We start from the raw sequence: 12,963 nt of genomic DNA on the forward strand, positions 1-12,963 counted from the left end.
AAAAAAAAAAAAGTAAAAAAAAAAAAAAAGAGACTGTCTTTTTTCCATTGGATATTCTTTCCTGCTTTGTCAAAGATTAGTTGGCCAAATTTGGGGGTCCAATTCTGGAGTCTCTACTCTATTCCATTGGTCTGTGTCTGTTTTTGTGCCAATACCATACTGTCTTGATGATTACAGGTTTGCAGTAGAGGCTAAAGTCCAGGATTGTGATGCCTCCCGCTTTTTCTTCTTCAGTATTACTTTGCTATTCGGGGGTCTTTTGTAGTTCCATACAAATTTTAAGATTGTTTGTTCTAGCTTTGAGAACAATGCTGGTGCAATTTTGACTGGTATTGCATTGAATGTGTAGATTGCTTTGGGTAGTATTGACATTTTAACAATGTTTATTTATTTCTGAGACAGAGACAGAGCATGAGTGGGGGAGGGGCAGAGAGAGAGGGAGACACAGAATAGGAAGCAGACTCCAGGCTCTGAGCTGTCAGCACAGAGCCTGACATGGGCTCGAACTCACCAACTGTGAGATCATGACCTGAGCCGAAGTTGGATGCTTAACCGACCGAGCTACCAGGCGCCCCAAGAGATTTAAATAATTAAGAAAATGTTACTTCTCTGTTTTCTGGAAAGGTTTTAGCTGTGCTGCCAGGCTTCTGAGATACAGAGTGTTCATGTCTGCAAGAAAGGACAGTCAGAGGCCTCCAGTCTGCCATCAACGTCACCTGGGGGGGATGGGGTCAGTGGGGCTTTGAGAATTTTGTCATTTTACCTGATGTGCATATTCGTAGATTTGGGACCTGTTTTCCACTTGGGTTTTTTTTTTTTTTTTTTTTTGTATGTTTGTTAGTTTTGCGTGTGTTTGCAATGAATATATATTACTTCCTAATAATGTTTTATTAAGTAATTTTAAAATGTCTCAATATAAAAAGATTCTCCTACCTTGCCTTTCAGGGGAAGGCAAAATGACACAGGAAAAGGGAATAAAGTATTAGAAATGAGAGAAAACATTTGCATATAAGGGTAAAGTGGGGGCGCCTGGGTGGTTCAGTCACCCAGAGCATCGAACTCTTGATCTCAGAGTCATGAGTTCAAGCCCCACACTGGGAGTGCAGCCTACTTAAAAAAAAGCGGGGGCGGGGGGGGCGGAATAAAATGTGCTTGTTCACCAGTGAAAAAGCAGATTATTTTAGACCCATTAAAATAATCATAAATGAAAGGCTAACCCACTTCGAGGATGTCTAAGTGTGCCAGGGAGTCACAAAATAGGCCAGCCGAAAGCACAGGAGGACAGAAAGGGTAAAAGGGCAAAATTAAATTGAAGCGGCAATTTTTGTTAATAGAATAAAAATGGAAACTAAAGTGAACACTTGAGTCAGGGATTAATATGTGGACACAGTGTTCTCCTACTTAATTCTGTAACGTTGTCTCACCTCGGGCTCAGAATCCGAACGTTTATTAGATTCAGGATATCAGCACTTTATTGTTTTGCTTCTTTAGGGAATCAGCTCATGAGACTAAAAATGTACCATGACAACCGTGTCACTTAGATCCTCTGACAGTGTAACGAGACCTCCCTTTAGCAGATTTCTTTCCTTCTGGAAAATTCTACTTCACGAAAAATATTTTAGCAGCATCCCATGCTCAAAGTATTTAAGAGGTTCAATGCTTAAATGTGCAGAGAGCCCCCTGGGGAGGGACAAAGCCTTCAGAAATCAAATGTTTACCTTTCCACCCACCACTGTTCTAAATTCGGATTCCTACAGAGCGTTCCCACTCAGCTAGTCCTGCTGAACCAAAGGCCCTCCAGCCATGGCCCACAGCACCTGCTGCATGGGCCGCCCTCCCCCGGCCAGGTAGAGTGGGAAGGGTGGGCACACCCCAAATTGCTTCCTTCCACAAGGGCGCAAGCTACACAGGAATGCTTTGTGTGTGATCAGAAGGGGGCCTTGCCTTTTGACTGGGGGCCCTCGCAGCCCTCAGACCTAACCTTGATGGGGCTTCCTGCTCCGTTCTCCACGCAGCTGGCTGGCTCTGGGACCTAGTGGGGAGAGCACAGGCCTTGCAAGCAGGCTGCTTGGATCGGACCCCGCCCAGCCCTCTTCCATGACTCTGGGCAAACCGCACCTCTGTTCCCCCATCTGTAAGACAGAGTTGATAGTAATACCTATCTCGTAATGGTAAGGATTCGGTAAAGCTCGTGAACTGTTCCAATCGAACCAGCTATGATCCTTACTACCACTGGCACTCCATGAAAGTGAAAGCACGTTGCTAGAGGCCAGGAGACAGGAACGGGGGTTCAGGTTGTAAGCTGGGCTCAGAAGAGGTCAGGTGGCTGGAGGGAGAATGCCAAGAACATGCTAGGGACATGTGGGGGCGGAGGGGGGGACAGGCCAGTGGAGCAGAGAGGTGGCACTTGTCTTAACGTGCTCCCTGAAAAAAGGAGTAATCTCAAGTCCCACACATGATTTGGAAAACCAGGTCTTTGTGGATCTGAATAACTGTCCTGCCCTTTGGCCCCACAGCACTGAATGAAGAAGTCAGCCACTTCGAGAAGCGAAAGCTATTTATTTTGGTATCCACGGTGATGACCTGGGCACGCTCCAAACTCCTGGACCCCGTAAGTAGAGCACTAGCTTTTCCTTTCTGCGACATCCCACCCTTGAGACGCCCTGATGTGTGTGTGGAGAGAACTTTCTCTAGGGCACTGTGTCTTCTTACACACTCCTGAAGCCCATCCCGGAATAAGCGTTCAACGGAAATCACGGACCCCAGGCACGCTGAATTCTAAGGGGCCTCGTTGTGCTATGTGCCCCTGAGAAAGGAAAAGGAAACTCTACAAATGACACTCAACCATAACCATGCTTACGTATCGCTTACACTTCTTGTTTGAAGAAGCTCTTTCAGACTTAGACCTGTGTTTCTGCCCCATACCTTCTTGCGACGGAAAGGGGAATATAAGCAACATGCTGTTGTGATAACAACCCCCAACTTGTTCATATTCGGAGTCCAGACGTCTGACTCACGCCTCCCTTCTTTGTCCGCACGGTAACTCAGTATGAACCCTGCCTCGCGGCATTTATTTCCTTTTCTGTGAAGCCCATAGTTCTTACTTCGCAAGAAAATGTGAAGCCACAGCCACTCTCCCAGGGGCTGCTTGTCTTCTTTACAGATACCAGGTTTACATTCGCGGCTCTGCCCCAGTGCCTTTGTGCCATGAACTGCCTTTTAGTTTCAGCGCCGAATCACGACGTGATCTTTTAAAGAGACATTTAGGAAGGCAATTAAATGATCACATGCGGTACCTAATTCCATCTGGAAGGATGCTAGTATGAACAGCTGTGCTCAAGGTCACCCTCAGGCACCAGCAAGGACAGAGTCAATGTTCCTGGCTGAGAACGGCTGTAATCAGCCGTTGATCCCGAGGCGCACTCTAATGTCAGAGATGTCAGGGGGAAATGCACACGTTAGAATCAGTGGGATACATTACCTATAACAAGGAGATATTTAGGGATTTATCACACGTCGCCTCAAAGGCCATTTGTTTGTTTAACTGTCTCTCCCTTGGTGAAGCAGGACATGCTTGTCGTAGGGCCCTGAGGGTTTCAGTCCTTTCCTGAAAAGTAAAGTTCGCTCACTCACTCCATTTGGTGGCCCCCACCTCAAGGGCCAAGCCAGTCGTTGGACCCTGTCGTGGTTCTTTCCCTCAGCATGTCCAGCGAAGGGTCTGCTACAACACAATTATTGGTCAGTCGACTGGCTGCAGTCGACTGGTTGACCGTGCTCAATGAGTGAGAAACCGCTCGTACTGACTTAAGCAAAACGGGAATGTATTGACTCATAGCTGGTAAGTCCAATGGTGGACTTCAGGCACAGCTGGCACTGGAGGCTTAAACACAATGTCTTCAGACCTCGCTATGCTCTTTCTCTCTTCCGTGGCTTCTTTGGTCCTGAGTAGGCTTTGCTCTCACGTAAGCTCCCCTCCCGTTGGGCCCCAGCAGCTCCCAGGCTTACGTCCCCTGGAGCTTCAATTTTCTTTTCCACTTCCGTTTTGTCTCATCCCAGGTCTTGAGCCTCAACCTGAGCCGGCCACAGTGGCCAGGGGAACACAGAACTCGGGGTGGGCAGGCCTGGGGTTCTATACTCACTTCTAGAGGTGTGGGGGTGACTGGCCCCCAAACTACAGGGGCTGAGAGCGGAGAAGAGATGGGTCCTCCAAAGAAAATAGGGGGAAATGGCTGCTGCGTTAGTTCCTATGCCCTGTGGCACGTCCCCATCCTCCCATTATGGCTCTAACTTATGTGTCCGTAAACAGCTCATGATGGACTGACGTGAGGCTAATTAAGGTATAAGGTACATAGGGTACCCATCACCCTCTTCCTCGCACAGTTCTGTGAGTTTTGACAAATGCATATGGTTGTGTAACCACCACAGCAACCAAGATAGAGGACATCTCCATCACCCCCCAAAATTGTCTACCTTGCACCATACAAAAGCTCAGTTCCAGATGGATCTCATTTTTTGAGAAATATTAATAGAATCTACACAGGGAGTCTCTTAAACAGGACCTAGTAACGCTAAATATGAAAATAAAATGAATAAATTCAATTGCAATGAAGTGACTGAGGCATTTATGGATGAAATGATGCTATGTGTGAGATTTCCTTCGAAATCATCCAGTGGATGAAGAGGTAGATGGGGGTGGAGAGGAAACCAGTTTCGCTATGTAGGAATCTGAATCATCACACAGACCCCAATCGAAGGGTGTTCTATTCAATAACTGGCCTATATTCTTTAAAGATGGCAATGAGAGGGAAAATTGAAACACTGTTCCAAATAAAGACGATTGAGACATGGCGGCTCAGGGCCAAACGTGATCCTGGATTGGAGTCTGTACCAGAGGAAAAGTGCTATAAAGAACATTACTGGGACGGTTGACAAAGTTGGGGCATGGACTGTAGATTGGATAAAATTATCCTATCAGTATGAAATTTCCTGAATTTTGTCACTGCACTCCGGTTTCATAGGAGAATGTTCTTAGGAGATACACACTGAAAAGTAAAGAGAAAAGGGGTGCGGTGTATGCAATCTGCTCTCAAATGGTTCAGAAAAAAATAAATAATTTTAATAATTAAAAGCAAAATCTTCACCCAGCCCAGCAAATCCCTCCACAAGGCAGGAGAGAAAAGAAATAGCTTTATTATGGAACAAGCATTAAAATGGAAGGTCATGCTTGGCGTAGGCGATCCGCTAAGAGGTTGCAAACGTAGAAGGAAATCTCACCTTTTTCTAGAGTCAAGCAGATACAATCCATTGCATACATGTTTCCTGGTCAACAACAATTAGCTCTTGAGTGAGAGGCCTTGACATCACCATCTGTCACAAATAGTTTGTCTCAGAGTCACCTAGTAATTTGGGTGGCCATCTGTGTTAGCTAATTGGCTTTATCCAGAGGAAAAACAAACCTTTCGTAGCTTTATGACAGGAGGTAGTTTCGGAGCTTAGAGCAAGGCTTCCAGCAAAGTGAGGCTCCTACCTGCCCACCAAAACTGGAAGACAGGGGTCCTCTCTCCGCTGACGTTTACGTTACAATTTTTTAAAATTTATCTATTTTGAGAGAGACAGAGACAGCATGAGTTGGGGAGGGGCAGAGAGAGAGGGAGGCAGAGAATCCCAAGCAGGCTCTGCGTTGTCAGTGTGGAGCCCGACTCAGCTCGATCCCATGACCTGAGGCAAAGTTAAGAGTCAGATGTGCTTAACCCACTGAGCCACCCAGGTGCCCCAGGGAAAGTTTCTCTCTTATTCATATAGAACATATGACAAGTGTCCCAGATGAATGAGTACGTGTCCTCCCAACTCTGATTTGAGACCCAGACTCCTTCCATTGGATGGCTTGACCATCTCCCAGAACGGCCTCTAGAGTCATAATGCAAATCTATATCAAGCCAGGGAGCCACCCTGGGGAGAAGTCACAAAAGATCATGCTTGGGGGAACCTTTGCAAGCCAGGCCTGAAGACATGTGCGTCCCTTCTCTAAATCCCTTAGGCTAAAACCCAGTCACATGGCCACACCCAACCGCAAGAGAGCCTGGGAGGTGTAATCTCACTTTGTGCCCAGGAAAATCAGGGTGGTCTGGTCTTTGGCACAGAGAGAAGTCTGCCAGGAGACCTCTGGGAAGGGCTCATCTCTGATAAAGAGAGCCTTCAAGGAAGATGCAACCTTCTTCCCTCTGGGAATATTATTGACTGTGGATATGACACTTGGGATTGCTGTTGCCAGTGTTGCTTATAAGCCTGAAGAGGAGGGCCACACAGTGAGTAAGGTAGAGCTCAGAGGGCATCAGAGGAGCAGAGAGGCCCATCACGGGGCACCTGGAGCTACCGGGTTTTTGAATGTTATTTATCGGAGGTCATGAATCCCATCAGTGTTGGGGCCATTTTGAATTTGACTTTCTGTTACTTGTAGCCAAAAGCAACCAAACGGACATAAAACTGTATAAAGAGCGTTTTTATTTATTTTATTTTTTTAATATATGAAATTTATTGTCAAATTGGTTTCCATACAACACCCAGTGCTCATCCCAAAAGGTGCCCTCCTCAATACCCATCACCCACCCTCCCCTCCCTCCCACCCCCCATCAACCCTCAGTTTGTTCTCAGTTTTTAACAGTCTCTTATGCTTTGGCTCTCTCCCACTCTAACCTCTTTTTTTTTTTTTTTCCCTTCCCCTCCCCCATGGGTTTCTGTTAAGTTTCTCAGGATCCACATAAGAGTGAAACCATATGGTATCTGTCTTTCTCTGTATGGCTTATTTCACTTAGCATCACACTCTCCAGTTCCATCCACGTTGCTACAAAAGGCCATATTTCATTCTTTCTCATTGCCATGTAGTATTCCATTGTGTATATAAACCACAATTTCTTTATCCATTCATCAGTTGATGGACATTTCGTCTCTTTCCATAATTTGGCTATTGTTGAGAGTGCGGCTAGAAACATTGGGGTACAAGTGCCCCTATGCATCAGTACTCCTGTATCCCTTGGGTAAATTCCTAGCAGTGCTATTGCTGGGTCATAGGGTAGATCTATTTTAAATTTTCTGAGGAACCTCCACACTGCTTTCCAGAGCGGCTGCACCAATTTGAATTCCCACCAACAGTGCAAGAGGGTTCCCATTTCTCCACATCCTCTCTAGCATCTATAGTCTCCTGATTTGTTCATTTTGGCCACTCTGACTGGCGTGAGGTGATATCTGAGTGTGGTTTTGATTTGTATTTCCCTGATAAGGAGCGATGTTGAACATCTTTTCATGTGCCTGTTGGCCATCCGGATGTCTTCTTTAGAGAAGTGTCTATTCATGTTTTCTGCCCATTTCTTCACTGGGTTATTTGTTTTTCGGGTGTGGAGTTTGGTGAGCTCTTTATAGATTTTGGATACTAGCCCTTTGTCCGATATGTCATTTGCAAATATCTTTTCCCATTCCGTTGGTTGCCTTTTAGTTTTGTTGGTTGTTTCCTTTGCTGTGCAGAAGCTTTTTATCTTCATAAGGTCCCAATAATTCACGTTTGCTTTTAATTCCCTTGCCTTTGGGGATGTGTCGAGTAAGAGATTGCTACAGCTGAGGTCAGAGAGATCTTTTCCTGCTTTCTCCTCTAAGGTTTTGATGGTTTCCTGTCTCACATTCAGGTCCTTTATCCATTTTGAGTTTATTTTTGTGAATGGTGTGAGAAAGTGGTCTAGTTTCAACCTTCTGCATGTTGCTGTCCCGTTCTCCCAGCACCATTTGTTAAAGAGACTGTCTTTTTTCCATTGGATGTTCTTTCCTGCTTTGTCAAAGATGAGTTGGCCATACGTTTGTGGGTCTAGTTCTGGGGTTTCTATTCTATTCCATTGGTCTATGTGTCTGTTTTTGTGCCAATACCATGCTGTCTTGATGATTACAGCTTTGTAGTAGAGGCTAAAGTCTATAAAGAACGTTTTTAATACAAAAGAATTGTAAATACAGTAGAATATTTTCATTTGTATTTATTTTGACAAGTGGGAAAATCTTAATGTTTATGGGGCTTTCTTCTTTAGTATCTATTTTATTTTATTTTATTTTATTTTATTTTATTTTATTTTATTTTATTTTATTTTAAGTTTAGTTATTTATTTTGAGAGAGCAAGAGAGTGGGAGAGGAGCAGAGGGAGGGAAAGACAGAAACCCCAAGCAGGCTTTGCACTGTCAGCATGGAGCCCGATGCGGGGCTCGATCTCACAAACCTGAGCCAAAATCAAGAGTCCAATGGTCAACCAGATGAGCCACCCAGGTGCCCCAGTATCTGTTTTAAAAGTATAGCTATGTGTTTGCTTTTTTTTATGTGTGAGTTAAGAGGGGTGAACTTTACTCAACCAAATAATCCAGAGGAAGAAACTGGTGCATTCTGATAGTCACACGGAATAACCAGCTGGGAAAAGGAGTCCAGCAGGTGGGTAGTCCACACAAGCAGTGAAACACAATGACCAACTAAAGAGTGGGTCCAACGCCATATTCCAAGACAACAGATTTCACCCAATATCCTATACAAAAAGGGGGAGATCACTCTGCAGAGTCAGCTTTTCACCTCCTGGAAGGACGAAGCCTCTAAACAAGCTTATTGATTACAGTGAGATGCCCAGGAGACAGGCTACGTTTCCAGAAATGCTACCAGACATCGATATGTATCAATTATAGGATAATGGATATAATGCCAACCCAAAGTCGACTCGTCATCGATTGGAAAAGCAGAGATGCAAATAGTTGCAAGGATCTAAAACCTATATGAAAGATACAGGTTATCTATCTATCTATAAAATATATATAGATATTAAAATATATTTTACTGGTGTATTTGTAACACGTGACATTTAAGGACTAGAAGGAACACAGTCAGATGATAGTAGCAAAGGTTCATAATGTGAAAGCCAGGTCTCTGTCCCAACCAGGAATCGGGAGGACAACTCAGAAGCTGAAGCCCAGGTTGGTTGACATTCACGGGCTACCGTGCAGCTGGCCAGGGAGGGGGTGATCTTGCTTGTCCATCAGTCCCAGTCTCAGAATGTTAAGGACGAGTTTGACTGGCCATCAAAACCTGAGCACCGGGGCGCCTGGGTGGCTCAGTCGGTTAAGCGTCCGACTTCAGCTCAGGTCACGATCTCACGGTCGTGGGTTCGAGCCCCGCGTCAAGCTCTGGGCTGATGGCTCAGAGCCTGGAGCCTGCTTCCGATTCTGTGTCTCCCTCTCTCTCTGACCCTCCTCCGTTCATGCTCTGTCTCTCTCTGTCTCAAAAATAAATAAACGTTAAAAAAAAAAAAAACAAAAAAAACACAAAACCTGAGCACCAGGGATGTGACCGTCTCTGCGGTAGCCGTGAGGACTGAAGGAAAGACAAATTCTACTAGAAGAGGGGTGCTGGGCACCCAGTCACAGGGAGCAGGAGAGTCCATGAGGCAGGCTGGCCACCCTATCATGACAGTCTGGGGCCGTAGGGATGCCGGGACTCCATTCATCCCGGAGGGAAAGCTGATAGTGAGTAGGATGGCCAGATTTAACAAATACAAGTACAGGATGCCCGGTTAAATTCTAATTTCGTGTAAATGGTGAGTAATGTTTAGCCTAAGTCTATCCCGTGAGATATCTAAGACATATTTACACTAAAAACTCTTCGGTGGTTTATCTGAAATTCAAATTTAGCTGGGTGCCCTGTAGTTCTTCTAGCGACCCTTTATGTAAGCCACTGGACATGCTTTAGAGGTCAGCTTATCCCGTAACATGCACTCATTGAGTGCCTACCATGGACCCAGAATTGTTCCCCTTGAACACTAACTCTCTCCCCGTCTTACTCCCCATGCCAAAACCCCCAATCCACCTGCCCTAGCCTCACTCCCTTCCCCCCACCCAACAACCCATCGTACATCCTGTTAACTCATCACCCAAAATGTGTCATAATCCATCTTGCTTTCTTTGTATCCATGGCGATGTCCTAGACCAAGCCTCAGCCGTTACCACCTTCCATTGTGAAAGCATCCTGGGAACTGGTGCCTCCGTCACCTCCTTCCAATGCAATCTTCAAGGGACAGCCTAAGTGATCTTAAAATATAATTCAGATCATGGCTTAGTGCTGCTTAAAATGCTCAAAACCCTTCAATGCTTCCTTATGCTCTTAGTATAAATCTAAACTCCTCCACATGGCCCACAAGCCCTGGTAAACTGCCTCACCCTCCACCAGTTCCCAGCTTGGTCCCCCATCATTTGGGCCCTTCCTCCCGTTTCTCCAACCTGCCAACAATCGGGGTCCTCAACACTGTGTTTCTTCCATTTCTCTGATTCATTCCTTGTAAACTCAGGGCTCAAATGTTTTGGGTTGATTATGTAACTTGGACCACTGTGAAGTGGTTGAAAGTCTCCTATTGAACAATGTGTTTTAAAAATCCCCCTCCAGGAGTGCCTGGGTGGGTGAGTCCAGTAAGCTTCCGACTTCGGCTCAGGTCATGATCTCACGGTTCGTGAGTTCGAGCCCCATGTCGGGCTCTGTGCTAACAGCGTGGAGCCTGCTTGGGATTCTCTCTCTCTCCTTCTCTCTGCCCCTCCTCCATCCTCCCTATCTCAAAAGTAGATAAAATAAGCATTTGAAAAAATAAAAAAATAAAATCCTCATCCAACTACTAGGACCTCTAAATCTGGATGGATTTAGAGAAGCCACTCTGTACCATGGGTCTCAGTCTCCTCCTTTGAGTCTCTGTAAGTTTCCATTTTGTGGTTCTGGAAGAATCCTTCCATGTGACTGGGCATGAGGGTGAGCTGTGGGAGGACTGGACACAATGTACAGCCCAGCGGACTGCCAAGAAATATTTTTCATCCCTGATTCGCAATGCAAATTGATATTTCACCTTATCTGATGAAGCCTGACATAGAAATTTGCACATGGAATGTTCTTATGAGGTTGATTCGAGGGGAAAGGGCAATGTGGAAGAGAAAGAAAAACCCATGATTTAGATTAAAACATGAAACTATGTAAGTTGCAAGAACTATTAAGAAATGGGTTATCGAGGGGCGCCTGGGTGGCTCAGTTGGTTAAGCATCTGACTTCGGCTCAGGTCATGATCTTGTGGTTTGTAAGTTTAAGCCCCGTGTCGGCTCTGTGCAGACAGCTCAGAGCCTGGAACCTACTTCTGGTTCTGTGTCTCTCTCTCTGCCCCTTCCCTGCTTGCACTCTCTTTCTCTCTCTCTCTCTCAAAAATAAATAAACATTAAAAAATAATTAAAAAAAATCAAAGAAATGGGTTACCGAAGGTCTTGATGGAATCCCGGAGACAACCTGACGCTGTCTCTACAAAATAAAAGAAAGACATTTGAATTTTTATTTTGTTTCAATTAAGTATAAATGATAAAATTTGGCCAGCTAAAGCATTTTCAAGGAAGTCAAATCACTGTAAAAATAAGCAGTAACTTTTCAGATGCTTTATTTGAGCTCTTTGGAACATAGCCGAGCCAGCATCTGGGGCTTAGATGTTTTATGTAGCTCTTAAGTTTCACCCATCCAATCTGGATTTTTTTCTTTCACAGGATGATTCTGAGATCCCGTTTACTGAGGAGGATTATCGAAGAAGAAAGCAACATCCTAATTTTCTGGACCACATCAATGCCGAAAAAATGGTTCTCAAATTTGGAAAAAATGTAGGTCTGGAGTAGTAAGGCATTTAGGGTAAGAGAAGTCCTTTCTGAAGCAGCGCTCAACGCACGTGGCTGGGACTGTTCTCCGTGCCTTACGGACATCATCTCAGCTCGTTAAATGCCTCTTTCCTTGCCCTCTCACCCACAGGTCTCTGAGCTTCAGGCTCATCCCAAGATGAGCCTTGCTTCTGGTTCTGGTTTTGGTCCAGTCCACTAAGTTGAGAGCCTTGTGTTAGGCCCCAGCAGAGCTCAAGCCCTTATCCACTAAGGTGTGGGTTCAAAGAGTCCCTGAGCCCAGAAGAGGCAAATAACTCAGAGCTGGAGTGGGGAAGAGGGGAGCCACATTTCCCCTTGTTCCAGAATCTATCTCATTTGTTTCTTATAACCGAAAAGTGCCTATTAACCTTCCCTTACAAATAAGGCGGAGAGGACATCCGGCAGTTAAATAAGTGGCCCAAGTTCACACAACTGGGATTTGCTGAGCACCGTTCTGCGCGCACAATTCTTGGCCTTGTCTGATCCACTCCTTACAACAACGGTCTTGACTCTGTACATAATTATCCCCATTTCCCGGATGCGGGCACTTCAGGAAAGAGGCGTCAAGTGGTACAGCTGTGGTTCAGAACTAGATCCATCAGACTGTGGGGTTTATTTATTTTTTCTTGATTTCAAAGCTCAGTCTTTCAGTAGAGTTGATCTTGACACAGGCCTGGCCACCAGTTATTAAGATCGACCCATAGCTGAGAAACTCTTGTAAATAATAACACTTCTTAGCCTTCTGTTGCAGCAAAATTTATCATTTGGAGATATATATATATATATATATATATATATATATATATATACTATAAAACTATTATATTTCCTATCTTTTGTCAAAATAGATGGTAGGAGTGCCTTGGTGATGAATACGTTTACTACACCTAAGAATTATCAAGGGTTTGCTTACTATGTGCCAGGCACTGTGCTAAATGTTTTACTTCTGGTAATCCTCATGGGTTTACTTCTGGTACATCCTATATAATCCTCAACATTCTGTGAACCAGGTGCTGGTAACTTCATCCTCCTTTAACTTAGGTAGAATTTATATAGAACCCCCAAACTTCTAAAGGTTCCATCCACTATGTTTTTCCCAGGAGCAGAACACCCACAGTAGGGATATGTAACAATGGTTCCAAGGTGACACCTAGTGGGCTCAGAGGATATTACAATGGGAACTTTGTCCCCACCTTCTGTCCTATTAAAACCAAAAAAAAATAAAATAATTTTTTTTTTTATTCT

At 44.8% G+C, this 12,963-nt stretch overlaps 1 protein-coding gene across 1 annotated transcript in view; it reads left to right on the plus strand.

Moving 5' to 3' along the window:
• The window catches only part of AK7 (adenylate kinase 7), a 76,052-nt gene that overhangs the window by 17,273 nt on the left and 45,816 nt on the right, over window positions 1-12,963 (plus strand). The window contains exons 6-7 of the mRNA XM_019461900.2: window positions 2,517-2,611; window positions 11,575-11,685. Of these exons, the coding sequence (XP_019317445.2) occupies window positions 2,517-2,611; window positions 11,575-11,685 (206 nt within the window). The remainder of the gene's footprint in view (window positions 1-2,516; window positions 2,612-11,574; window positions 11,686-12,963) is intronic.

The sequence above is a fragment of the Panthera pardus genome, unplaced genomic scaffold, assembly GCF_024362965.1.
Source record: "Panthera pardus isolate Hobbes unplaced genomic scaffold, ASM2436296v1 HiC_scaffold_24, whole genome shotgun sequence".
NCBI classification, from domain to species: domain Eukaryota; kingdom Metazoa; phylum Chordata; class Mammalia; order Carnivora; family Felidae; genus Panthera; species Panthera pardus.